Source organism: Equus caballus, chromosome 2 (assembly GCF_041296265.1).
Source record: "Equus caballus isolate H_3958 breed thoroughbred chromosome 2, TB-T2T, whole genome shotgun sequence".
NCBI classification, from domain to species: Eukaryota; Metazoa; Chordata; class Mammalia; order Perissodactyla; family Equidae; genus Equus; species Equus caballus.
Window position 1 is genome coordinate 68,774,126 of NC_091685.1, and position 26,606 is coordinate 68,800,731.

General features: G+C 39.6%; 1 protein-coding gene across 1 annotated transcript in view; it reads right to left on the bottom strand.

Annotated features, from left to right (window-relative positions):
• GALNTL6 (polypeptide N-acetylgalactosaminyltransferase like 6) overlaps positions 1-26,606 on the bottom strand; it is a 1,097,978-nt gene that overhangs the window by 22,917 nt on the left and 1,048,455 nt on the right. The window contains exon 11 of the mRNA XM_070257090.1: positions 1,900-2,016. Within this exon, the coding sequence (XP_070113191.1) occupies positions 1,900-2,016 (117 nt within the window). The remainder of the gene's footprint in view (positions 1-1,899; positions 2,017-26,606) is intronic.

The window sequence follows — 26,606 nt, forward strand, 5'->3', positions numbered from 1 at the left end:
TAGTATAAAGCCATCTGGCGAGAGGAATTGTGAGAAGGCGGAAAGGAAAAAACACTTACTCTGCACCTACTCTATGTGCAAGGTGCTGTTATATTAGAGACATTATTTATTCTCTTAATAACCCTGTTTGTGAGGTGGATTTTATTGCTCCTATTTAAAGATGGAGGAACTACGGCCTAGAATGATTAAATAATTTCACAAGGACACCCAGGTTAAACTGGCTGAAATCTAGGTTGGCCTGACTGCAAGGCCCAAGATCCTCCTAGAACACAGTGAGCCTGTGGGGTAAGAGTACAAGCACCAGGTTACCTGCTAGGGGAGGGGCAGTGCTGGTTCACTGACGGACTGAATTAGTTCTGGACTGTGCTGTGGACTTGGTCTACTGCTGCTTTCCTGAATGACGCTGCCCTGCCCTGTAAGGCAGGCGAGAGGCGGGCAGGAAGGAAGGTGGGATCGGCAGAGGGCGGTGCCAACATGCTGAATCTCAGCACACCTGAGCAACTCATTAAGATCCTAGGCTGGGCACAGTGCGTCTTTACTAGTATACTATACAAGTTTAATAAACTTTACTGGTTTAACACACTTGAGGAGTGGCGCTATAGGAGAGAATTATGCCTTACTGGGAACTGATGTCTAATTTTTTTGGTTTTCTTGAGAGAGGCATTATGGACAGTTCTGGGAGGCAGAAAGCACAGGCAGGACATACTATCCTGAGCTTGGGTTACATCCTTCTGCAGAGGGAGAGAGGTGAATAGGATGGGGGCAAGGGGCTTTAACGGTATCTGTAAATTTTATTCTTTAAAAAAATATGGCAGTAGCTGTAGATAGTTGTTAAGTCTGTGTGATGAGTACACCAAGGTATGCTTTAATATTTTTTAATAGTTTCCAACTTGAAATATTTCATAATTTAAAATTAAGACACTAAAAAGGAGCAGACACAATTTTACCCACTATCTCTTCTCTTTTATAGATGACACAATGTAAGGACAGCCCCTTACAAGGACTGTCAAGTTTCAAAGCAGGTCCGGAATCACATCTCACTTAATAAGCTGAGTTGCAGTGAAATGTTTTTCTTATTTTTTTTTGGTGAGGAAGATTGGCCCTGAGCTAACATCTGTTGCCAATCTTCCTCTTTTTGCTTGAGGAAGATTGTTGGTTGAGCTAACATCTGTGCCAGTCTTCCTCTATTTTGTATGTGGGACGGCACCACAGCGTGGCCTGATGAACAGTATGTGGTCTGTGCCCGGGATCCAAACCCATTAACTCGGGGGTGTCAAAGCGGAGTGCACGAACCTTAGCCACTATGCCACCAGGCTGACCCCCAAAATGTTTTTCAATCAAAAGCAATAAATAGTCTTAAAGTATACCATGAAGTCCATGTTGGAGTGTCATTACCTCAAAGTTATCCTTCGTATGTAAGATTACAAACCACTACAACAACAAGAGGGGTAGGCACAGTATTCTTTTCAATATACAGCCAGAGGGGAAAAATAAGATTAGATAAAGTCTCCCAAAACTTACAGATCACAAAAAGTCTTTCACTAAAACCATGTAATTTAGTTGGAAGTGTTACATAGCACTCTGTAGGCTTTCCATGGTTTGAAAACTATCATTCTGGGAAAGGAAATACAAGACTAGGGTCACAAGCGACATTTCTACCATCCTTTCTGTTACTTAAAGCACATTTTTATACGTTATCTCAATTGATGATCATAACTGGTCTGAGAAGAGAAGGAAACAAAGAAGTTGAGGGATTCGCTTAACTACAGAGCTACTTAGTGGCGGAACCAGGACCTCACCCCAGGTCCCATGTGTCCCATCGAGAGATCTGTGCCCACTGGACCCCTCCATGCCTGCCTCAGCCCCCCAGAGTCCCGTGACTTCTGGGAGCTGACATACCTGTTCATGAGACCATGTCCTTTCAGAACCATCCTTGACACAGATGTCCAGCCTCAGTTCGGTTCCTGTGGCTCCATGCTTGCTGTCCACACAGAGGTTTGCTGCCACGTTTCGAATCTGTGGAAGGAAGAAAGAATGAGCACGGGGCTGCTTTTTATTGTACCCCTAGCTCCTGACAATCCTGGTATAGATTCAGTAGTTGTTTTTTTGGTTACATGATTATTGAAGGATGACTTAAATTTATGTGCAATTTAGGAAGAAAAATCAAGGGATCAAATATAACATGGTTTAGTCTACATGTGAAAGAACGTGAGAAGGTTGAACAGCAAAGCTGCAGCTGGCTGAAACAAAGGAGTGGGTGACAATGCAACATGAGGAGCAGCACAGAGTTAGTGACTTCTGTAAAATGGGAGATCTTTCTTTTTCAGGTAGTTCTTAACTTAGAAGTTGCTATCTTCTTCTTCAAAGTATCTTCCAGCATTTCCACCTTAGCTGGGAGTGAGGTCCACTGTAAGGCAGGTGATACAGGTAAAGCGTGTGATGGAAGAGAGGGAATCACTGAGCAGTGCATGGTTCTGTGCAGGATATGGTGACTTTATGTTCCAGTTTGCCTGGCATCGTCTTGGTCTACATCTGTTGTCCTGGTTTAGCATTTCTGCTGGATGATAAATTAAATGTCATCCCAGAGGATTAGCAAGATAAGAAAGCCAGTACCATTGGGGTAATACTATCCTGGACGAAGGTTCTTCACGTAAAGTCTGAACTTTGAAAAGCTGCAGAGTGAGGAAAGAATGACTGATAATTCTTTACAACCACATTAACACTGATAAAAGGAACGGAGCAGTGAGGGGTGGGAAAAGGGTGGACTATGAAAAGTATCAACAGCAGAAACAGCAACAGAAAGAGTCCGGACATAGACACGTCCCTCCGTCAAATCTTCCTGCCTGAAGATTTCACCAATTCTCCTGTTAGCATCAAAACCACATCCTGTAAAGAGAACGGATTAATGGTTACCAGAGAAGAAGGAGGTCTGGGGGCGGACGAAAAGAGGAAAGGGGCACATATGCGTGGTGATGGGTAAAAACTAGACTGTTGGTGGTGAGCACGATGCAGTCTATACAGAAACTGATACATAATAATGTACACCTGAAATTACACAGTCACAACCAATATGACCTCAATAAAATAAAAAAAATCCCACATCCTGGAACAGAGTCAGTATTGTTTATGGTTTGTTCCTTGGGTGGGTATGCTTAGATAAGCTCAATTATCTCAATCCTTTTTATGCCTTTATATAGTCCTGGATTATAATAATCCCTTTAGATACTGTTCAGAAAGGAGACAAGAACAGAATGTACTCAAGTGACAATTTCAGTCAAAGTTCAGGATGAGTGGGTGCCGTACGGAGCCTCTCTAGTCTCTCTCCAGAAGGATGCCCACACTGGGCCTATTCCTATCAGGACGGAGTAAGGAGGCAGAGAGCAGGTGGTTATGCAACATACTGGGCATCAAGAAAGGAATAAGTGATGCTGGGATGAGATGGTGGTGGAGACAGCTATTTCGTATTTCAATTTCTTTGGGGTAGAGCTTGGTCAAACGTCATTCAGGAGGGAATCAACGTGGTGGATACCAGTTTCTCGATTCAGGGAATTTGGCAACAGCTGGGGTTCATCTTCCATATTGCACCTCTACTTTCAGGGTCTCTGTCCCTGAGGACGGGGGAATGTGAAATAATATAGGATACAGTGCAATAGTTCTTAACCTAATTTGGCCTACAGACCTCTCTGAGAATCCAAGGAAAGCTACAGACACTTTTGCAAAAACAAATGAACAACCAAACCATAAGTGGATACATATCAGCACTTTCATATTCATTTTCCTGGAACCCATTGACTCCACATTTGAATCCTGAATTAGGGAAAATGCTTGCCACCCACCTCTTGCAAACTAATTGCATCCCTCCTCTTAGCAGCATGGGAGATCCTGAAAGACGGGATGAACTTGGCTGGTGTCAGAGTGTGCCTGATTCACTCCCCCTTTTTCACCTTCTCTCCACCTTCCTGAAACAAGGACTAGGGAGGAACTTGACTATGGAATTTGAGGAGCCAATCTCAAAACAGACATTTTGTAAGATCAATTCCTCGGTGTGTGATGGAGTTTCTTTGGTGAAATAGAAACACCCAGAATGTCAAAAGTTTGATTTTGCTATCGCTGTCTTGAGCTTGGCACCCTCTGTAAAGCTCCTATTTGATTTCCTTATCTGAGTCCAGCGTGTGGGTTTTGTAAAGCTGTCTATAACCTGCGAGCTGTGTGTCACGACTCTGAGCGGGGCTCTCTTTTCATTCTTGGGCCATTGAACTCACAGACACACTCTTCTTAGAGTATCGGCATCCGTTTATGCCAAAGTCATCTTCAGGGCACATTGTTCCCTCTACTTGAGTCTAGGAACCCTGGACCATAGTTAGGAAAATGGCAGCTGCTTCCATGTTGATGGCCGCTTGGCCACCGGGGGAAGAGCTTGCCCTCCTCTCTCAGCTAGCATGGCCCTCAGTTACTGGAGGGGCTCTGCTCTTGGAAAAGGAGGACGCGGGAAAGAAAAGAACATACATGGGCCAGGGACACCGAGTGGCAAATCTGCCAAATGGCCTGTGGAGACACACCAAGGGCTGTGAGAGAGCCGCATTCTGTTTCTAAAAGCTAGGAGCTCAAAAGGGCCTGGCGGGGAATGGAAGAGAGCATTTTCTAAACTCTTGAATTTTCTAAATTCTCACTCAAATGGCATCTGTGTAGACAATGGGATCAACTGTTTTGGAAGCCAATTTCAAGTTTCAAAGGCATAATTGTCTACATCTGTGTAAATTCCAGCCAATAGTTGCGCCAGAAGGAAATGCTGAGTTTACCGTAGGAGAAGGTAGGCTCCCGGACACAAGATTAACAGCCGGCCCTTCTCACTCCCTTCTCTCTCCCTTCTTTACTTATTCCCATCTCTTCAGCACATATTCATATCCTCTCCTCTCGCTCACAAACACGACTCCAACGTAATAAGCAGGTGACTACAATTCCAATAGAACTGATTCTAATACTTGTTTATTCATTTGAATAAAGGTTTTTTTTAAGTAGATAAGAAAATTTACAAATGATTTATATTTTTCCAACATGGGCTCTGTAACTGTGGCTGAAGATAAAGCAGTTCTCATGTATGTACACTCCCCAAATCTAGGACACAGACTACTGAACACGTCTGTGACAGAATAGATAATTACTATGCTTTATTCCTTTGATGTCCAGCTTCAGGGCTTGGTATCATTAAAACTGTGTCAAGAAATCCTCAGAGACTCGAAACAGGATTAGACAGTAAGGTGGAGCTTGACTAGCAATGGGTGGGAAGCAGGAGAAAAGAGAGGGAAAGGGAATCATTATGTTTGACAGGATTACAGAGATCGTCTCCCTTTGGGCCAGGATTAGGAAAAGGTCTGGCAGAGAGTAAAGGATTTCTTAGAGATGCAAGGGAAGTCAGGCTCAGCTTGACCATTGTTTTTTTCCTCCCCAATACAGGAGGTTTTATAAAAGAGGTACAAGAGAAAGGAAATGTGATATGCACGTCAAGGTGGCTAGTAGCTGAGGGATAGGTAATTCAATTGGTTATTAAAGAGAGACTAGCCTCAGCTTAACAAATGAGGCAGCATGGTTTGCTAATTCCCCTCTGATAGCCTTGGGGTCTTTTAGGTAAGAAGTAGTGGGTTCATGATTCATTCAACAAGTATTTATTAAGTACCTGCTATACCCCAGGCACTATGCTAGATGTTGAGTATACAGCGAAAGATAAAAAAGAATCAGTCCCCTCCTTTGGGCAGCTTTTGACTAGTGAGGACATTAGCAAACACATGTGTGAAAGAAAGGCTTGAGAGTCCTAATATTTCTGGCTATGAAATCTTAGTATGGTAAAAGGAATCAAGATGCTCCTCTTTTATGGACGGTGGTTGATTTCAGAACGCAAATTTACGTGCAGAACTAGAAAGAAAGACGTTAGTGTCCTATGGAGAGAGAACTGAATGGAGACAGACCAGGTCTGGGTTCTGCTCACCAGGCACAAATATACTTTCCCTATAATCTTAGCCATGTACTCTTTTTTAAAGTCCAATTTATCCATTTATAAAAAGGCAACATTTAAGGAGCACTTCTGAATGAAAGGCGCTTTGAGAAGTACCAATGGAGATTCCAAGATGAAGAAAAACCAGCTTCTGCTCTCAAGGCCTCTACAATCTTAGTGGGGTGACATCACTTGGACAGCATTCTGTTAGATTACTAAATGCTAAGTGAGGACTAAGAGGAAATGACCAATTCCAAGCCAGACAGCGTGGAACATGTAGTAGAACTGATGACACTGAGGGGGCTCTGGAGGATGAGTAGAATTGAATCTAGAGGGTGGAGTGACAGAGGACACTGTAGCCTCAGGGAACAGAAATGAATACAAATGTGGAGATTTGACAGTGCGAGGCCTTTTTTGGGGAAGGGCACAATATCTGGTATAGCTCAGCACAAGGTTTGTAAGACGAGGACAATCATGCCTCAGAGGGTAGTTGTGAAGATTAAATTCACACATGCAAAGGGCTTAGCACAGTGTCTGGAACACTGTAAGTGGTCAGCAAATGTTAGCTGCTACTTATTTATTTGTTTGCTTATTTAGTTTTTCAGCTAAATCAAGTATGATGGTAAATGGGGTGATGTCACAGTCAAATTACATTTCTGTTATATTATGAGGTGTCCCGTTGGCACTTTAAATACGGAGAAACTACCCCTGAATGAGCCATGGTCTGTTACTCCAGACCTATTCTTCAGTCTGGATCACCTGTTATTCTTGACAATGTCATAAGCAGAGCATAAGCCAGCCAAGATCTCAGCCTGGCACCCTAGACACAGCCATATGCCTCCCCCAGCGCCCCACAATTAGCCATCTCTGTTGATTCTAGTCTTTCATCCTGAATGTCCCACTCCTTTCCTCTCCTTTCCAGTCTCACAGGCCTTCAGCATCTCCTCATGGACTTTTTAAAAAATCATAGTAAACTATCTGTAATATGAAATTTACCATTTTAACCATTTTTAAGTGTACAATTCAATGGCATTAAATACATTCCAAATTTTCTGCCATCATTACCACTATTTCCAAAATGTATTCATCACCCAAAATAGCAAATGTGTAACCATAGAGCAATAAGTTCCCCATTTCCCTTATCCCTGGTCACCTCTATTCTACTGACTCTATGAATTTGCCTATTTTAGATGCTTCAGATGAGCAGACCCATATCACATTTGTCATTTTGTGTCACATCTATTTCACTTAGCATAATGTTTTCAAGGTTTACCCATATTGTATCTTGCATCAGAACTTTGTTCTTTTTAAAACTGAATAATATTCCACTGTATGTACCATGTGAGATTTATCACATTTATATATATGATATATATATCACATATGTCATATAACGAAACATATATATATATATATATATATATATATATATATATATATATATATATATATATATATCACATTTTGTTTATCCATTCATCCACTGATATGGACACTTGGGTTGTTTCCACCTTTTGGTTATTGTGAATAATGTTTCTGTGAATATTGGCATAAAAATATCTGTTTGCTTATTTGTTTTCAATTCTTTTGCATATAAGCCTAAGAGTGAAATTGTTGGATCATATGGTAATTCTACGTTTAACTTTTTGAGGAATTATCATACTGTTTTATATAATGGCTGCACCATTTTACACTCCCACCAGCAACGTTCATATCCTTTCCAACGCTTGTTTTCTGTGGGTGGGAAATGTTACCTCATTATGGCGGTATCTCATTTGATTTGCATTGCCCTAATGACTAATGCTGTTGAAGATCTTTTCAAGTGCTTATTGGGCATCTGTGCATCTTCTGGGGAAAACGTTTATTTAAATCCTTTTCCCATCTTTGAATTGGGTTGCTTTTGTTGTTGTTGTTGAGTTGTAGGAATTCTTTATATATTCTGGATATTAATCCCTTATTGGATGTATAGTTTGCAAATATTTTCTCCTATGGTTGCTTTTTCACTGTGTTGATAGTGTCTTTTGATGCACAGAAGTTTTTATTTCTAATCAAGTTCAATTTATCTATTTTTTCTTTTGTTGCCTGTTTTTGGTGTCATATTTTAGAAGCCATTGCCAAATCCAATGCCAAGAAGATTTCTCCCTATGTTTTATTCTAAGAATTTTGTAATTTTAACCCTTGTGTTTAGGTCTTTGATCTGTTTTGAGTTAAACTTTTTATATGATATAAGGTAAAGTTCTAAACTCTTTCTTTTGCATGTGGATATATTCATTTGCTGGGGCTGCCATAACAAAGTATAACAAATGAGGTGGCTTAAACCACAGAAACTTATTGTCTCACAGCTCTAGAGGCTAGAGTTCTGAGACCAAGGTGTCAGCAGCGTTGGTTCCTCTTGAGGGCTGTGAGGGAGAATATGTTCCGTGCCTCTCTCTGAGCTTTTAGTGATTTGTGGCAATCTTTGGCATTCCTTGGCTTATATGTATGTATCACCCTGATTTCTGCCTTCGTGTTCACAGGGCATTCTCCCTGTGTGTGTGTCTGTGTCCAAATTTTCTTTTTATGAGGACACCAGTCATATAGGAGTAGGGGCCTACCCTTCTCCAGCATGACCTCACTTTAACTTAACTAACTACACCTGTAACAACTATCTTTGCAAACAAGTTTCCTTCTGAGGTACAGGGGATTAGGACTTCAACATGTGAATTTTGGGGGGACATGGTTTAACCCATTTGATGTGGGGTCGGTAAGCCGAGGAGTTGAAAGAAAGATTTCTTGGACTCTCAATATCTGGCAGTAGTGCTCTTTTATTTAGAGAATAGTGTGGAATAGCATGGGGACAGGACCCATGGGTAGTCAGAGCTGCTGCTGCATGGGGAGCTGCTGCTGCAAACATGGGTGGAGAGTAAGGCTAAATTTAAGGCATAGGTATGTGAATTATCTCTTTACAAGACAAAGGAAAGAATATGTAAAAAAGTTGCTAAAATGGTATCAGTGCCGGTAGGGTTCTGGTTATTGGGTGGTCCTATAACTTTTAGGTAAGAATCAAACTGGATTGAGTAAATGGCAGAAGTCACTGCTTAAATATTATCTTCAGCTAAAGACAAAGGAGGATGTTGGGGGGGGGGGTTCAGTTATATGACGTTGCCAGACAGTAAACAACTTAAGTTCTTGCCTTCCCCATTAAGAGTTTCCAGAGATAAGGCCATCCCCACTTCCTCCTGGTGCAAAGAGGGAAACATCTTTACAGATGGAGGTTTCCCTTACAAATGTAAATGTTTCCCAACAAAGGGCAAGCAAACTCCGTTCCTCAGAGTTGCTTTTATTAAAAGTAACCATCCCCCTTCTCATCTGCAGTTTTAAAAGTAACCAGCCTAAAATAATCCTCATCACATTGGCCATGGATATGCAGTCTTCCCAGCACAATTTGTTGAACCATTCGTTCTTTCCCCATTGAGTGATCTTGGCATTCTTGTTCAAAAATAATAGACCACAAAAGTGAGCATTTATTTTTGGGTTGTCTACTCTATTCTATTGGAATATATGTCTACTCTTATGCCAGTACCACACTTTCCACCCTGGCTTTATTGAGATATTATTGACGTATAACATGTATAAATTTAATTTGTACAATATGAGGATTTGTTACATGTATATATTGTGAAATGATTACCACAATAAGGTTAGTTAACACCTCCATCCCCTCACGTAATTACCATTTTTTGGTGGTGATAACGTTTAAGATCTACTCTCTTAACAATTTCCAAGTATATAACACAGTATTGTTAATTTTAGTCACCACACTGTCCATTAGATCTCTAGAACTTATTTGTCTTATTGCTTAAAGTTTGAATCCTTTGACCAACCACTCTCTATGTTGCCTACCCTCTAGCCCCTGGCAATCACTATTCTATTCTTTGTTTCTAAGAGTTCAGCTTTTTCAGATTCCACATATAAGTGACAGCATACAGTATTTGTATTTCTCTGTCTGACATCTTTCACTTAGCATAATGCCCTCACATTCCACCTATGTTGTCACTAATGGTAGGATTTCCTTCTTTTTTAATGGTTGAATAATATTCCTTGTGTGGGGGTCTATTTTTTAAATTCATGGACGCTAAAGTTGTTTCCGTGTCTTGGCTATTGTGACTAATGCTGCAACGAACATGTGGGTGTAGATATCTCTTTGAGGTAGCAATTTCATTTCCTTTGGATATATACTCAGAAGTGGAATTATTGGAACATATGAGTACCACACATTTTTGATTACTGTAGCTTTGTTTTAAGTTTTGAGTCAGAAAGTGTGAGTCTTCCAACTTTGTTCTTCCTTTTCAAGATTGTTCTGACTATTTGGAGTTCCTTCAGATTCCATATGAATTTTAGAGTGAATTTTTCTACTGCTGCTGCTGCTGCTGCAAAAAACCCACCACTGGAGTTTTGATAGGGATTGCATTGAGTGTAGATTTCTTTGAGTAGTATTGACATAGTATTTTTGGGTAGAATGAACAATATTGTCTTCTAGTCCATGAACATGGGATGTCTTTCTAGTTATTTAAATCTTTTAAAGTTTCCTTCAACAATATCTTGTCATTTTCAGTGTACAAGCCTTTTGCCTCATTGGTTAAATTTATTCTTACATTTATGTATTTTTAGAAAGCAATATAATGTATATAAGAGCATAGATTCTGGAATCAGACTGCCCAGGTTTAGAGTTTGATTTCACCATTTACTGGCAGTATGACTTTAAGGCAAATTGCTTAACCTTTTTTTACCTCAGTTTCCTCTTCTGTAAATTGAAGGTAATAATAAAATTTATCTCATAAATTTGATGTGAACATTGAATGAAATTATACATATAAATGCTTATGTTAGTGTCTGGCCCATATTGTGTTCAACAAATATTGGTTTTTCCTAATAGTACTAGTATACTGGTAGTAGTACCAGTAGTACTGGTAGTAGTACTACTAATATGACTACTACTACTACTACTACTAGTACTACTACTAGTACCGTTACTACTAGTAGTACTATTACTACCAGTAGTACTATTACTACTACTAATAGTAGTATTGGGATGCAGTGAAAAATGAGACTGGAGAGGTAGACTGGTGCCATTTTGTGAAGGGTCTTGATTATGTAGATAAAGAATGTAAACCTTGTTCTGTTGGCAAAGGGAATTATTAGATGTTTTTGAGAAGAAAAACCTGTTTTAGACAGCAAATTCTGATGTTAATGGGAAAGGTGGATAGGGAGTTATGCAATTGTAAACATGTGTACTAGTTCTAATTGAAAATGAAAATCTGAACTATGGTAGTAGTAGTGATAGAATATATCCAACGAATGTGTGTATTCAAAAAACGAGGTATATTCCAGACACCTTTTTCAGATAGGATTTATAGGTGTTGGCAACTGTTTGCATGTGGATAAAGAAGACTTTCTGAGTTTGAGGTGTCTTTAGAAACATCCAGAAGTCTGTAGTTTGGAAGAGAGGTATGGGTAAGAAATGCAGATTTTGGAATTATCTACTGTGTCAGTTATCAATATATTGCCTCTCCACTCCAAATCTATCCCTTTTTGCCTTGCTTTGAGGTACTCAAGGAGGACCCTGTAGACAATTTTCCTTGCCAGTGGCTACAATTTTAGGCTTTACCAACAGAGGGTGCTGGATGGACACTTGAAGGGCAGAGCAAGAGGAAGTGTCTTTCTTTTGTGTGTGCTGGTTTTCCTTGTGATAGTCAACAAATCGGCATGTGGGGTGGGGCGGAAGAAAGTAGCCCTCACCTGAGTGGCCCTCAGATTAGCAGCTGCTTCTGCCTCCTGCAAGTTTCTTCACCACCACCAAGTGGCATGTTGATAGCAGGCACATCCTATCAAATGAGGCCTGAGTCTCAACTTTGGCAGCAGTGGTGGGGGGGTTCTTCTAAATTTCTAAGTTCCTGCCTTGTTCAAATTCCCTTAGCCCTAAAGGTGGTAATTGCTTTCCAAAGTTGCTCCTTCTGTACTCTTTAGAGTCCATTTTACCTGCTTTAATAGTTAACAATTTTTTAATATTAAAATTTCCCTGTTCAAATTACTGGTGTGCTTTCTGTCTCCTGACTGGACGCTGATTAATGCAACCATATATGAGTAATAATTGAAGTCATAGAAGTGTGTGATATCACACAAGAAAAGAATATGAAGCAAGATGATAAGAAGATTGAGAATGGAATTCTGGGGAATGCTTTCTTTGGGAAGTGGGTAAAGAAAGGGTAGCTAGGAAAGAGAAAGGGAAAGTAAGAGGAGAACCAGAAAGAAGAGAGAGAGAAGGGTTTCGAGAAGTGGGCAAGGGGATCAGCAGTGTCAAATTCCATGGGTTGGTGAGGTAAATGGAGGGCTGGAGGAGGCTGCTCGATTTGGCTGTTAAGTCACTGGCGGCCTTTCCAAGGACAATTTCTATGGTGTGGTGGATGAAGGCAGAAGACGAATTGCCAAGTGGACTGAGGAAAATTAGGAGGTGAAAGTTAGAGTCAACAAATGGAAGCTTCTCTTTCAAGAAGCTTGACAATGATGGGAAAGATAGATACAAGGGAAAACAGAGTTAAAAAGAAACAATTTAGGGGGATGGGGAGATTTATATATAAGCCCTGTCCTACTTCCTTTGAGACTCAGATAAAAGAATTGTGAAGTGCTTTTAGAAATTAAAAACAGCATATAAAAACAAAGCACTAAAAATGTTTTCATTATCCTTACAGGACCTTTCACTGTTGAAGGCTCTGTCTCATGGCCATTACACCATTCTCAAAACATTTATTTTTATTTTTTCTGTTTTTATTGAGGTAACATTGGTTTATAACACTGTCTAAGTCTCTGGTGTACATCATTATATTTTGCCTTCTGTATAGACTTCATCTTGTTCTCCATCAAAAGTCTAGTTTCCACCCATCACTGTACACATGTTCTCCTTTCCCTCTTTCCTCCCTCTCCCATCCCCTCTGGCAACTACCAATCTGTTCTCTGTATCTATGTGTTTGTTTATCTTCCACATTTGAGCATCACACTATTTTTGCTCGAACAGATCCATTCCATCTCTAATTACTCCATGCTAGTGGCGTCCAGTGGCTGCTGGCAGAGACCAACTACTGCCTTTCTTGACATTATGCCCACAGAGATTTTCTTCCTGTCTTATGCATATTTTCCTCTTCTGAATTTACCATAAATGTAATTGCTTTGGCATCTCTTTCTTGCCCCGGGACTTACTAGAACTACTCATTTTAGAAACCTGGCTTACATTATGTAAGAAAAAGATGAGCCCATGGCAGAAATATCACCATAGGGCCCTCAGATTTATATGTGTTCTGCTCCAAATAGTCTTATTCTAAAACTATGTCCTGCCACTTGAAGTTAAGGATTGTCACTATTATTTGTGAAAGATATCCAGTGTCACAATAGAACTTTTCAGTCAAGGATTATTTGCCAAAACCAATTGGATTTTCACAAACAGATACAGGGGAAGATTTGTATAAATAAGCCACTTCTTATCAGGGTTAAGATTAGCAACTCTTCTCTGATAGAAGGAAAAGAAATTAGAGTATCTACTTCATACTAAACTGGGTACTTTTACAACCATTATTTCATTTCTTAATCTTCACCACCACCATGCTGTGTATTCATTCACATTTGCAACTGAGGCTTTGGAAAAGTAAGTGGTTTTCCCAAGATTATACGACCGGTAGAAGGTCAGCAGGACTGGTACCCATGTGTCTGATTCCTAGACCTGTGTTCTTTATATACCGCTTTATGGTAATGGTTATAATTAATTCACCAGAACGGTGCAATTTTGGGTGATAAATCTATGGCAAATGCTTTATTGAGCTTGAAGGAATATATGGAGATTAAAGAAGGCTATGAGTCCTTGGGTTTAGAAAGGAAGTGTTCCTGGTCCAAAATTTTGGGCTAGAGTCTGATCTAGATAAAGAGGCTGAAGCAGGCTTAGAAATCAAATCACTTTAATGATCAGGGAGCTTTGGTAAGGTCCTGGGCCAAACCAAGGGATAAAGAAGTGACAATCAAGTCAAGTCCAAGACTGAAGAGGACTAGCCCATGGTGGCTGAACTCTGGGGGAGGCTGTGGTGGGACAGAAGTCATCATGGAGAATTAAGAGGTAGAATCATTTCCTGACCTTTGCATAAAACTCTAGATTTTGAATCTGGATTTTTTTTTTTTTTTGAGGAAGATTAACCCTGAACTAACATCTGCCTCCAATCCTCCTCTTTTTTACTGAGGAAGACTGGCCCTGAGCTAACATCCGTGCCCATCTTCCTCTACTTTATATGTGGGATGCCTACAGCATGGCTTGCCAAGTGGTGCCATGTCTGCACCTGGGATCTGAACCGGCCAACCCCGGGCTGATGAAGCGGAACACGTGAACTTGACCGCTGCGCCACTAGGCCGGCCCCTTGAATCTGGATTTTTAAAAAATTCCGTTTCCTGGAAAGAAAAGTCAGAAAATGGTAGAACAGTGGTGACTTTATCCTCACCTGTATAGTTGACCAGAAATATCTCCTTTTGTGTCCAACATCCCAGTATAACCTTTGTAAAGCAGAGAATATGGAACAATTGGCCCTGAGCTAACATCCGTGCCCATCTTCCTTTACTTTTTATATATGGGACGCCTGTCACAGTATGGCTTCACAAGCCATGGGTAGGTCCATACCCTGGATCTGAACTGGGGAACCCCAGGGCGCCTAAGCAGAACATATGAACTTAACTGCTGCACCACCAGGCTCGCCCAATTTTGATCTTTTGAAGACAGAAGAATATAAATTTGAACTCTTAGTATCTATGAAATTGTCTTTTTAGTTTGTATTTTTTTCTTAAGTTTTCGTGTTGTAATTTCATCAAATCAAGGAAGGAAATAGTTTGCATATATCCTCTCATGTGTGCGCTGTTGGAATAGAGCCATGGCCTGCAAGCGAGTGACCAACAGCTGCCTTGGCTGAGTAGAGGTTTTTGAAAGCTTAGGTGACAATTATTCATGTTTTGGCATGAGTTACATACGCTTGCGTTATGAGACAAAAGTGTATCGCATGTCAGAAAAACGAAAGCAGACATTTTTTAAAAAGTGTAAGGAGAAGCTTAGGAGATGAACTCTGTGCTCCTCTTTTCTCCCTGCAATTTACAAAACCCTGTGTTTGTTTATATTCCACATTTGAGCATCACACTATTTTTGTTTGAACAGATCCATCCAATCTCTAATTGCTGGAAATTAAAGGTGAGTAAATTAAAGGTGTACAGGAGAAGGGGAATGAGGTCTGAAGGAAAGTTTTACAGTGAAAGTTCAAGAATGTCTACAGGAAAACTTGTCCAAAGGATAGCAGAAAATCAGGAAAGGCATTGTAAGTCAGTTTAAGTGAGTTTTCTGGTATTCTGTGGGGAGAAGGGATCAACAGCAAGAGCACTTCCCATGCTCCTATTAACACTAATTGCACCTGTGTCAAGAGGTTTGGAAGCAGGGAATTTGCTCTGAACCTGCTTTGAAGGCCAACGCAAATCACAGGAGAAGCTGGCTTGCATGCATTGGGGACAGCGTGGCCCCATTTCAGCTGCAGCTTGTGGAAGAAATCCCAGACTGGACTGCAAGCTAGAGATGGTTAGTCACCACACCCCCTGCAGCATCACTTAGAAAATGGCATGGAGCCATCTCCTCAGACTGAGCCACATTGTGCTAGGCGAGCACCTCATCTTTTAACTAATGTCTTGACATTTACTATTCCCATCACTTTTTTCCTAGAGTGCTATTTTATGAATACAAACATTTCTCCCAATGGTTAGATTCATCCATGAATTGCTGATGAATCTAAGATTTGCTCCAGTTCCAGTATAATCACGAAAGCCACTTCCAACATCATTCTGAAAGCCAAGGGCAATAGCCACAGGCATTGAAAATAAAGCATAAAGCAACTTTTTAGTACTTGAAAGACTATTCACATAACACAGTGTATAGATAACGCAATTCATTCTTTGAATTCAGGTCAGATCATTGAAATGCGGGCAGATTTCAAAGCTTGTCTAAAATAGAGATGTTAAGCTCTTGTGTAAAATTCAGGACCGTCAGTTAATGAAGATCTGCAATTGAAATCACAGGGTAGATTCTGAGAAGAGGGTGACCCTTTGACCCTGGACAGGATTGCAGCAAAATCCCTGAGACAATGATCATCTGTGGGCTTTTAAAGTTCTCTGGAGAAGTAGATTCTCTTGAACTCATCCTTGAGTTTAATAGCCATCCCTTTAAGGAAGGTCAGCAAATTATCCTTATTGACAAGTGAGATAATTCAGAGTCTGAGTTTTCTACCGTAAATTTCATTACTGTTAAACTTAGGCAGCATATTAAAAGAGGTGACTTGGGTCTTTAAGGGAAAAAAGGTGGAAATGTCAAATTGCATTTGGGATACTAAACTGTAATGTAATATTTATAAAATATTTCATGGTGTAACTACTTCCCTGAAATGTTTCTCTGTGGGCCTTAGATTATGAAGCCGTATCATTTCCATTTTGTCGAGGACAAAACTGAGTAGCGGTAAAAATATTTCCACCCTCCTTCTTTCCTCCTCCCACAAAATCAAACAAATGAGGAACAGAAATGGTGAGTTTTGAATGCTTAGCCTTAAAATTTGGAGTCACACTGACCAGTATTCCATCACTGTGTCCCGAGCAAGGGAAATTCATGCAAAACTAATAGGAAAAACTGATTAACATTTCCTATAAAAAAGCAAATGTACTCCGTCCAAACCAGTGACACCAGAAAGTCCACTTTGGGGCACCATTTTAGGCAAAAGTTAGTGTAATAATCTCAAAATGCTTGAATGCTTTAGTCAGCTTTCTGAATGATGATCTCACACCTACTTCTAATCTAAGCATTTTACGTAATCTCCCTCCTCTCAGATTTCTGAACTGTGAATGTGGTTAATCATGCCAGACTCAATGGCTGGCTAGTTCTGAGACTGAGCTGGTTGGGGTTTGATGAGATTTTGATATTTTGAAGGGTAGGTGTCAAAAGTCAAGAGGTATCCTTTCTCTGGGAGAGACTGAGATGTTATTTTTCCCTGAAAATAGAGCAGAACAGAACAAAAAAAAAACAAAACAAAGCAGAACAAAAGAGGTTTTAAAGAAAGTCACCATGAGTCTAGTTGTAGTTTAATAAGTCTGGCTACAGGTACAACCTAAACAGCCAGCCCAGGCAAGTTCAAGTGAAAGTTTGGCAGGCCCACCTTAGTGCCAGGTGGCTTTAGGAGGCGAAGGGCTGGTTCTGTTTCTGGCAGGGTCCTACAGCGTTACCTCAAGCCAGCGAGTCTTTCTTGGGGAGAAGCTATGCTGTAATCATTTCTGTCACTCCAGCACCTAGCATAGTTTTTGGTGTATAATGTATTTGTCAGCTGGGGCTACCATAACAAATATCACAGACTGGGTGGCTTAAGCAACAGACATTTATTTCTCAGTTCTGGAGTCTGGAAGTCTAAGATCAAAGGTGGTGGCAGGTTTGGTTTCTTCTGAGGCCTCTCTCCTTCGCTTGAAGATGGCAGGCTTGTCGCTGCTTCCTCATATGACCTTTTCTCTGTGTGTGCATGTGCCTGGTATCTCTTCCTTTTCTTATAAGGACACCAGTCCTATTGGATTAGGGCCTCAAACTTATGACCTTATTTAACTTTAATTACCTCCTTAAAGGTCCTATGTCTAAATACAGTTATATTGTTCAAGGGTTAGGGCTTCAACACATACGTTCAGTCCACAACATATAGTACTTAATAATTGCTTTTTAAATAAAGAAAAAGATTAACTATTTTCCTAGTCAGTTTCTCTGCTGATGAATGAGAGAGGTCACAATGACACCTATTTGTTATTATGCTTGCAATTTATCTTAGGGTTTTACAGACAAGCTTCACCAAACATTTATTTTTTCAAATGATTGAAAAGGAATTTGTTGCTAGACCTTTTGGCTTGATACGTTTAATATCCACTTTCTGTTACTACACATATATCCAGCCTATTCAGGAGATTGCTAGGGTCTCAAAGTCTAGCTTGCATTCATCTCTCAAATCCCTTACCCAAATCCTTGACTTATCTCCTCTTATTGCTGGAATTAAGTCAAGGGCAAAGCTCCAACAATGACTTTTTGAGCCATAGATGGCCCTCCAGGTGAATGTGGTACTTGCCTGGTTTATATTTTGAGCTTAGCCTTAACCTTTTCATTCAAGACTGTCAGTATCATTTTACGTAAGTGATTTTTAACGTTTTTTGTAGATATGTAATGTACATATCTACAGATACAAAATATTCCAGCTTTTTATATATAATGGCCCATAAAGGCTGTTCCATGTGTTTATTACATATATAGCTTTCTCCTCCCCCTCACCCCCAACACGTAGAGACATTCTTTTGCTCTTTGAAATGCATGATGTGATACTTTCCCTGGACCCATGAGTGTTGGTAGACAAGAAAATGGCTGTAGTTTTTGCTTTAAAAAAACAGCTGAGAGATGTCTCATGAAAAAACAATTATTCTCCTGAACCTCTGCCTCTTGTATGATTTAGATAATGCGTTGCCTCCTCCAACAATTTGTAAAGCAATTTAGAGTTTCAATGGCAGTAAATAACAATAGCCAACATTTTAGCGAGAGTTCGCTGTGTTAGGCCCTATGCTAGGTGCTTTCTATGGATTACTTCATTTACTCATCAAAACAGCTCTATGAGGTAGGTACTATTATATTCCTATTTTGCAATGAGGAAACCAAGGTTTAGTGGTTTCCTGTAGCTGTTGTAACAAATTATCACAACCTAGTGGCTTAAAATAATTGAAATGTATTCTCTCACAATTTTAGAGGCCAGAAGTCCAAAATCAAGCTGTTGGTTGGGCTGTGCTCCCTCCAAAGGATCTAGTGGAGATTTTATTTCTTGCTTCTTCCAGCTTCTGGTGGATGCTGGCATTCCTCAGCTTGTGGTTACTCACGCCTGTCTCTGCCTCTGTCTTCACATGAACTTCTCATCTTCTCTTTGTGTCTCTTCTGTATGTGTCTTATAAGGACACTCGTCATTGGATTTAGGCCCCACCTAGATAGTTCAGGATGACCTCATCTTGAGATCCTTAACTTAATTCCATCTGCAAAGATCCTTTTTCCAAATAAGTCACATTCACAGCCTCTGGGAATTAGGATGTGGACAGATCTTTTTGCCAGCCGTCATTCGATGTGCTACACAAGGTAGTGGTGGACCTTGGATTCCAACTCTTAGAGTAGGGCCTCAAGAATCAGTGGAAGCCCCACACTCGCTAACTTCAGCACCTCCACTTGGCTTACTCTCAGTTGTACCATATGCTGACTGGCCACTCACTGAGAGGTCAGGGTCCAGTTTGGTAGCAGTCTCAGTTCTGGAGGAACTATGAAAAGAACTCGTACAAAGAAACAAAGAGGCTGGGGCCAGGACAATAGAGCCAAATATCATTCAGGGGCAGAGTGCCAACTTCTACTGTCCTTCCTTGCATTCTAGGGTGAGATGCTCCATAGAGATGGGGCCATGGGGACAGAAGAGAGAGGGCTTGAGGGGCCTGGGAAGGGGCCTGCTGGGCTGTCACTAGACTTGCTTGGGCAGAAGAGCAATGATCCTACGGAAGTATTTGGCTAAAATATTATGCATGCTGAAACAAATTAATGAAGACATAAATAAATGAAAAGACATCCCATATTCATGGATCGGAAGGCAATACTGTGAAGATATCAATATTACCTAAAGCAATCTATAGATTCAATGCAATCTCTATCAAAGTCTCAATGATATTTTTTACAAAAATAAAAAAATCAGTTTTAAAATTCATATGAACTATCAAGAGACCTCAAATACTCAATGCAATCTTGAAAAAGAAGAACAAAGTTGGAGGACCCACACTTCCTGATTTCAGAACTTACTATTAAGCTATAATAATCAAAACAGTTGGTATTGGCATAAAAACAGACATATAGAGCAATGCAATAGAATCGAAAGGCCAAGAAACACTCTCCCTTCTATGGTCAAATGATTTTCCACAAAGATGGCAAGATCATTCAGTGGAGAAAAGAATCTTTCCAACAAATGATTTTGGGAAAACTGGATATCTACATGCAAAAGAATGAAGGTAGACCCTTACCTTATACTATGTACAAAAATTGACTCAAAATGGATCAAAGACCTAAATATAAGAGCTACAAGTGTACAGTTCTTAGAAGAAAACATAGGAGAAAAGCTTTATGGCATTGGATTTGGCAACGATTCTTGGATATGACACCAAAAGCACAGATAACAAAAGAAAAAATAGATAAGTTGGACTTAATCAGAGTTAAGAACTTTTGTGCTAGTTAAAGAAGAGTTTTTCTTTTGTAATAGTTAAAGAAAACTATTAACAGAGTGAAAAGGTACATAATGGGAGAAAACACTTGCAAACCACATATCTCATAAGGGGTTAATATCCAGAATATATAAAGAACTCCTAAAACTCAACAACAAGAAAGCAAACAATATGGTTCAAAAATGGGCCAAAGACTTGGATAGACGTTTCTCCAAAGAAGATACACAAATGGGCTACCAGCATATGGAATGATGCTCACCACCACTAATTGTTAGGGAAATGCAAATGAAAACCACATTGAGATACCCCTTCACATCCGTTAGAATTATTGTTAAAAAAAAAAACCCAAAAAACTAAGTCTTGGTGAGGATGTGGAGAAATCGGAACACTTGTGCATTGATGCCGGGAATATAAAATGGTGCAGTCATTATGGAAAACAGTATGGCAGTTCCCCCCAAAATCAAATATAGAATTAGCACATAATCTAGCAATTCCACTTTTGGGTATATACACAAAAATAATTTATAGCAAGGACTTCAACCGATATTTGTACACCTGTGTTCATAGCAACATTATTCACAATAGCCAAAATATGGAAACAAACCTACCACACATTAATGAATGAATGGATAACCAAAATGTGTCATATAGGTACAATTGGATTTTTTTTTTAAGATTGGCACCTGAGCTAACATCTGTTGCCAATCTTCTTTTTTTTCTCTTTTCTTCTTCTTCTTCTCCCCAAAGCCCCCCGGTACATAGTTATATATTCTAGCTATAGGTCCTTCTGGCTCTGCTATGTGAGAAACCACCTCAGTGTGGCTTGATGAGCGGTGCCATCTTTGCGCCCACGATCTGAACCGGCAAAGCCCTGGACCACCAAAGCGGAGTCGGTGAACTTACTCACTCGGCCATGGGACAAACCCCAACAATGGGATATTTATATCCCCTTAAAAAGGGATGAAATTCTGATCCATGCTACAACATGGATGAACCTTGAAGACATTATGCTAAATGAAATAAGCCAGCCTCAAAAGGACAAACATTGTATGATTGTACTTATATGAGGTACCTGGAACAAACGCATAGAAACAAAGTAGAATAGAAGTTATCAGGGGCTAGGGGGAGGGGGAAATGGGGAGTTGCTTATGGGTGCAGAGTTTTAGTTTGGGCTGATGAAAAAGTTCTGCAGATGGATGCTGGTGATAGTTACACAACAATGTGAAGGTACTTAATGCTGCAGAACTGTACACTTAAAAATGGTTAAAAAAGTAAATTTTATGTTATGTATATTTTTTCATAATAGAAAAAAGCCAAGCTCATTTGATAGTGATTGGGGCAGTTGCTTTTGCTTTCTGTAAACCCACAAAAGAGAAGCTAAGCTGCGGAGCCTGGAGGGGCCCAGAAGGTCACATAAGGCAGGACCTAATTCCTCTGCTTTGGAGTGGATATTGGAAGAGATTTGTACTCAATAGGGCCTCTGAGTGAATACAATTTTCTCAATGTATTTAGAACTTATTATATCTCACACAAACTATGTATTTCACCCCTATTTTACACATGAGGAGAAAGTACAAAGATTTTTAGCACTATCTGCTCTTCCATCATGGTGTATAATTGTTTCAGGAGAGAGAACTGTCTGGAAATTCCCCCAAAGTACTGGGATTACTTCTGGTTGCAGGGAAGAAGTTAAGACCAGCTGCAGGTAGTTGCAAATGGTAAGCATTTTTCTTTCTATTTTCCCCTCTTTGATCTCGCTTTATCTGAGATTAACTCCCTTCCAACCCATACAATCTTCTTTAGAAACTAACCAAGATTGTTTTCGTAACATGCAGCTCAAGCAGTCACAGCCAAGCTTTCCAGTTGTATCACCACCGTTTTGTAACCAAGCAGGGCAGCTCAAAGAGTTCCTAAAACCAGAGAGAATAATTAAGCTCTAAGAGGCAAAGCCTGCTTTTAAATTCGTGAGCAATTTATAACTCGTTTGGAGAGGGAGAGAGAGAAAGAGAGAGAAGAAAGGAAAGAGTATTTGAAAAATGAGAGACTCTTGCATCCCTCTGCTCAATGTAACCCAGATGTAGGCTAGATATGAACTTGAACTCTGCACTGCCCACCATTTGCTCATTCAGAATGTCATGATTAAGTATGACACTATTGAAAGAAATTTCTTTTCTCGTATTGTTTCCTTGTTTTATTTAGTTGATTTACTTGGCATCTTCATTCCGAAACATTCTTTTTTGAAAATTGGACCTTTTAGGGGAGGAAAAAACAATTTTCTTTAAGAGAAAATATTTGCTCATTTCATTTTGGCAAGGAAGAGAATTAAATGTAATTTCTCTTTTAGATACGGGGTGCTTTAAATCTTAATTATCAATAACTATAGCATACTTGGAATTATTATCTTTGGGTAATTCTGCATTCATTTGACTATGAGATGGCCAGAGACTATTAAAACAACATCAACAACGACAACAACAGTTACTGTCAGCCATTAATTTGATGTGCAAATTATTACTGGTACCACCACCACCATTCCTGGTACCACCATTCCTGGTATCACCATCTCTGCCAGTACTGACAAATAACTTCTCTTGATTACTTGCCTTATGCCAGACATTGACGTAAGTGCCTTACATGAATCCTTACAGTTAATCCTCAACAAACTCTATAATGTAGGGACTATTATTCTCATTTTACTACTGAGGAACCTGAGAGAGATTAAAGTAACTTGCCTGTTTCTAACATATCCAGTAAATGTTGGAGCTGGAATTTGAACAAATAGAGGTGTCTGGGAATTTGGTAGAACTCAAGATGCGTACTGACCTATGAGATGCAAGAACAATGATCATTTCCTCTGCATTTATCACAACATTGCACATCATGTTTTCCATGCTGCAGAGTGAGCTCAATTCAAGTTTGTAGAATAAACAAATGTGGAAAGCTAAAAGATATTTAGCACTTTGTTAATTACCTCATATTTTTGGAAGTCGTTCCAGTGCAGCGTTTGATGGGCTCATTTTTATGCACTTATGTTGGGTAGCCTATTAACATAAGGGGATGAATTGTGGGTTTGCTTTCTTTGGGAGCTGCACAGGATAGTCCCTGGGAATACTTAAGAACAACATCTTCAATTCTGTCCTGGTGCCACATTGTGGTTGTGGAGACGTGGTCTCATCAGAAGTCATTCTGCACATTGAAGAGGGTTTCAAGAACTCTAGAGTTTAGTCAATATCCTGTGAGTAGGAGTCTGTCCTTCAAAATGAGGAAAGCAGACTGCCTTCACTATAGTTCACTAGTCCTTAAGCCACATGAGAGCAAAAACTGTGTCTCATGTGCTCACTCGTCACCCTCATGATGAGTATAGTGCCTGGCCCATTAATATTAGCTGAATTAGATAAGATGAATAAAAGTAAACACTTGATAGGTCAGATAATAGCTGGGTAAGATCACCTCAAGGAGACAGAACGGCCAGCAAAACTCTGCAACCACTCGCTCAATGGATCAGCATAGAAGAAAGAAAGAATGTGTTGATTAGAAGAGGTTTTTCATTAATGGAAAGATAAAAACATGTGACTGAGAAGTAAATATTGGTAGTGCCATCCAAACACTGCTCAGGGTAACCACCTACTCCCCATCTCAGATTCCCTGCCTCAAAGACAGGGCTTTCCTTAGGATGGAGCTGAAGGTGGGAGGCTATGGCCAACAGACTTTGGGTGTTATTTTTTCTGGCAAACCAAACCCACTGGCATCCCTGATGCCATTAAATATTCTTTTTGTCTTTGCTCTGATTGCGTGTTCATCAAACAGCTTTCTGACTCCTCCGTAGTCTGCTTACATGGAGAGAATGTGCTGATGATATGGATTTCACATTTTTCTGTTCCCCTTGACAATGATTTATCACATAAAATCAACAGAGAGTTTTCCAGTGAAGATTTGGTGCGCGCAGAGCATTCTGAGGCCAGAGGTACTGGTTTTATTCACATATGGATTTCTGAGCTTTGTGAAAGTTGTAGTTTTCATCGACAATTAACAGTGGACATTTTGGTATTGTTCCCAGCCTTCTGTGCATTTTAGCAGGGGAGGGTCGGTCTCTTGGGATCTGATCACTGTGAGTGCCAGAAAAGGAAGTTTCTGGGTCTTCAAAGAGGAGAGTCAGTTTCCTCCATCCAGCCTTTCCTTAGGCTGGTGCATCTCAAACCTCTCCATATGGACCAAGCTGACAACAGGTGAACACACCTCTAGGAGTCAGCAATCTTGGATTAAAGTACACCATTTTCTTGAAGTACTCTTTTTATTTTAAAAGATGTTAAATATTGTGTATTCTATTCTGTAACATACCCATTTTGTATCAATGCTATTTTCATACAATGTTATTTTCCTACTAACCTTTAAGTAAAATTGATGCTCTGGGAAGATAGGCAGTGGTTTCCTGTGGCTCCAGGTGCTTCTGGGCACACAGCTGAGTACTCATGCAGGATATGCTGTGTACATTTGAGAGGCCCTGCCTTAGAATCTGCTTTCCATTGGCAGTTCTGTGATTTCTGTGTCTTAGAGCCTTTTAGTTCTATAATCTTTGACTGCTTTACTTCTTGTAAATATGATTATTTCCTTATGCCAAAAATGAACTGATTATTTTGACCCTCTTAATGATGGACTCGAATTGCTACATAGTGATTGTGGTTTTGGTGACTAGACTCTTCAGTGAACGTGGCTCGATAATGATTCTTTTCCATTCTCTTTCTTTTTTTAAATATCAGTGTGGCCTCCATTGCTATCTAGTTAAATGATAAATAATTGGACTATATGTTTCATGTACATTTGGAAGATTAAACCAATTACAGTAAGTGTTTTGAAAATGAACTATTATATAAATTTTACTAATCATAGTATGATTTTGAATAAAAAGTTAATTTTATTTTACTGGTGAGAAAGGAAAAGTCCTCTAGGCAACGAATAACCGGTGTTCTAACTTTTAGAAATGAGAGAAATGGAGAGGGAGAGCGCGAGAGGGAGAAGGAGAGAGAGAGAGAAAGAGAGAAATTCTGACACAAAAAGGTGCCGTGTGCTTATATATTATTCAGCATCTTGTTTTATGTTATTCCACACCAGTTCTAAGATAGAGCCAATAAATATCCTAAATACAAAATTTGAGTAAAATATTATATTATTGAGGCATTATGCCATTCAAACATGATAGGATATGATGTGTTTCAATGTAATGATTTTAGCTCTAGGGTACAAGTAAAATAAAATTGCTGATGTCTCGCTGCGCCTACACCATCACCAAAATGTATGCTTATGCTTTCTCTTCCCCTATTGTTATTATGTTCCCACATACCTTCAAAGGCAATGCATTTGAAAAACTTTTCGTTATGAAAATTTCTATGCTCCAAACACCCATCTTTGAAAACCGTCAGCATTTTGTCATACTTGTTCATCTGTTCACTTCCTGGCTTCCTTTTTTTGCTACAGAATTTTAAAGCAAACCCCACACATCATGTCATTTCACCCCTAAATAGTTTAGTAAGCTTCTCCAGGAGACAGAGAGAGAGAGAGAGACAAAGACAGCAAGAAAGCGAGCAAGAGAGAGGGAGAAAGAGAGAGAACAGTTTCTCACGTATCCGCAAATTAATAACAATTACTTAGTATCATCTAATACCTAATCCATATTAAAATTCCCCTGATTGTCTAAAAACGTCTTTTTTTCAGTTAGTTTATTCTATTCAGGATCCAAAAAAGTTTCATTTCATTTGTCGTTAAACTCTATAAAGCTTTAAGAATATCGTGTAATCTAGAAAAATTCCCCTTCTCCTGTTCTCTCCCTGCCACGTACTGATTGAACAAATGAGGTTCTTAAATTCTAGATTTGGCTTGAGATGTTGTTTAACTTTTTCTCCTACTTCCTGAATTTCCTGCAGACTGAAGTTAGAGTTAAAGGCTTGATTAAATCCAGACTAGTTTTTTTTTTGCTGTTGTTGTTTAAAGATTATTTCAGGGATGGTTTTTGATTTTCCAGCTTGTCTAAAATGACTTCACATTGCATCATATCAGAATGTGTGTACGATTCACTTTCAGTGATGATGAAATTGGTCAGTGGGTTCAGATGGCAGTAGCTTGATCATTTTATTATTTTTCATCCCTATTTCATCATCTTACCATCAGATTACCATTACCATCAAATTATGACCATTGCCTGAATCAGTTATTGCATTAGGGATTGTAAAATGTTGATTTTTCTAATTCTATCTTTCTGTTTGAATTTATTATCTGA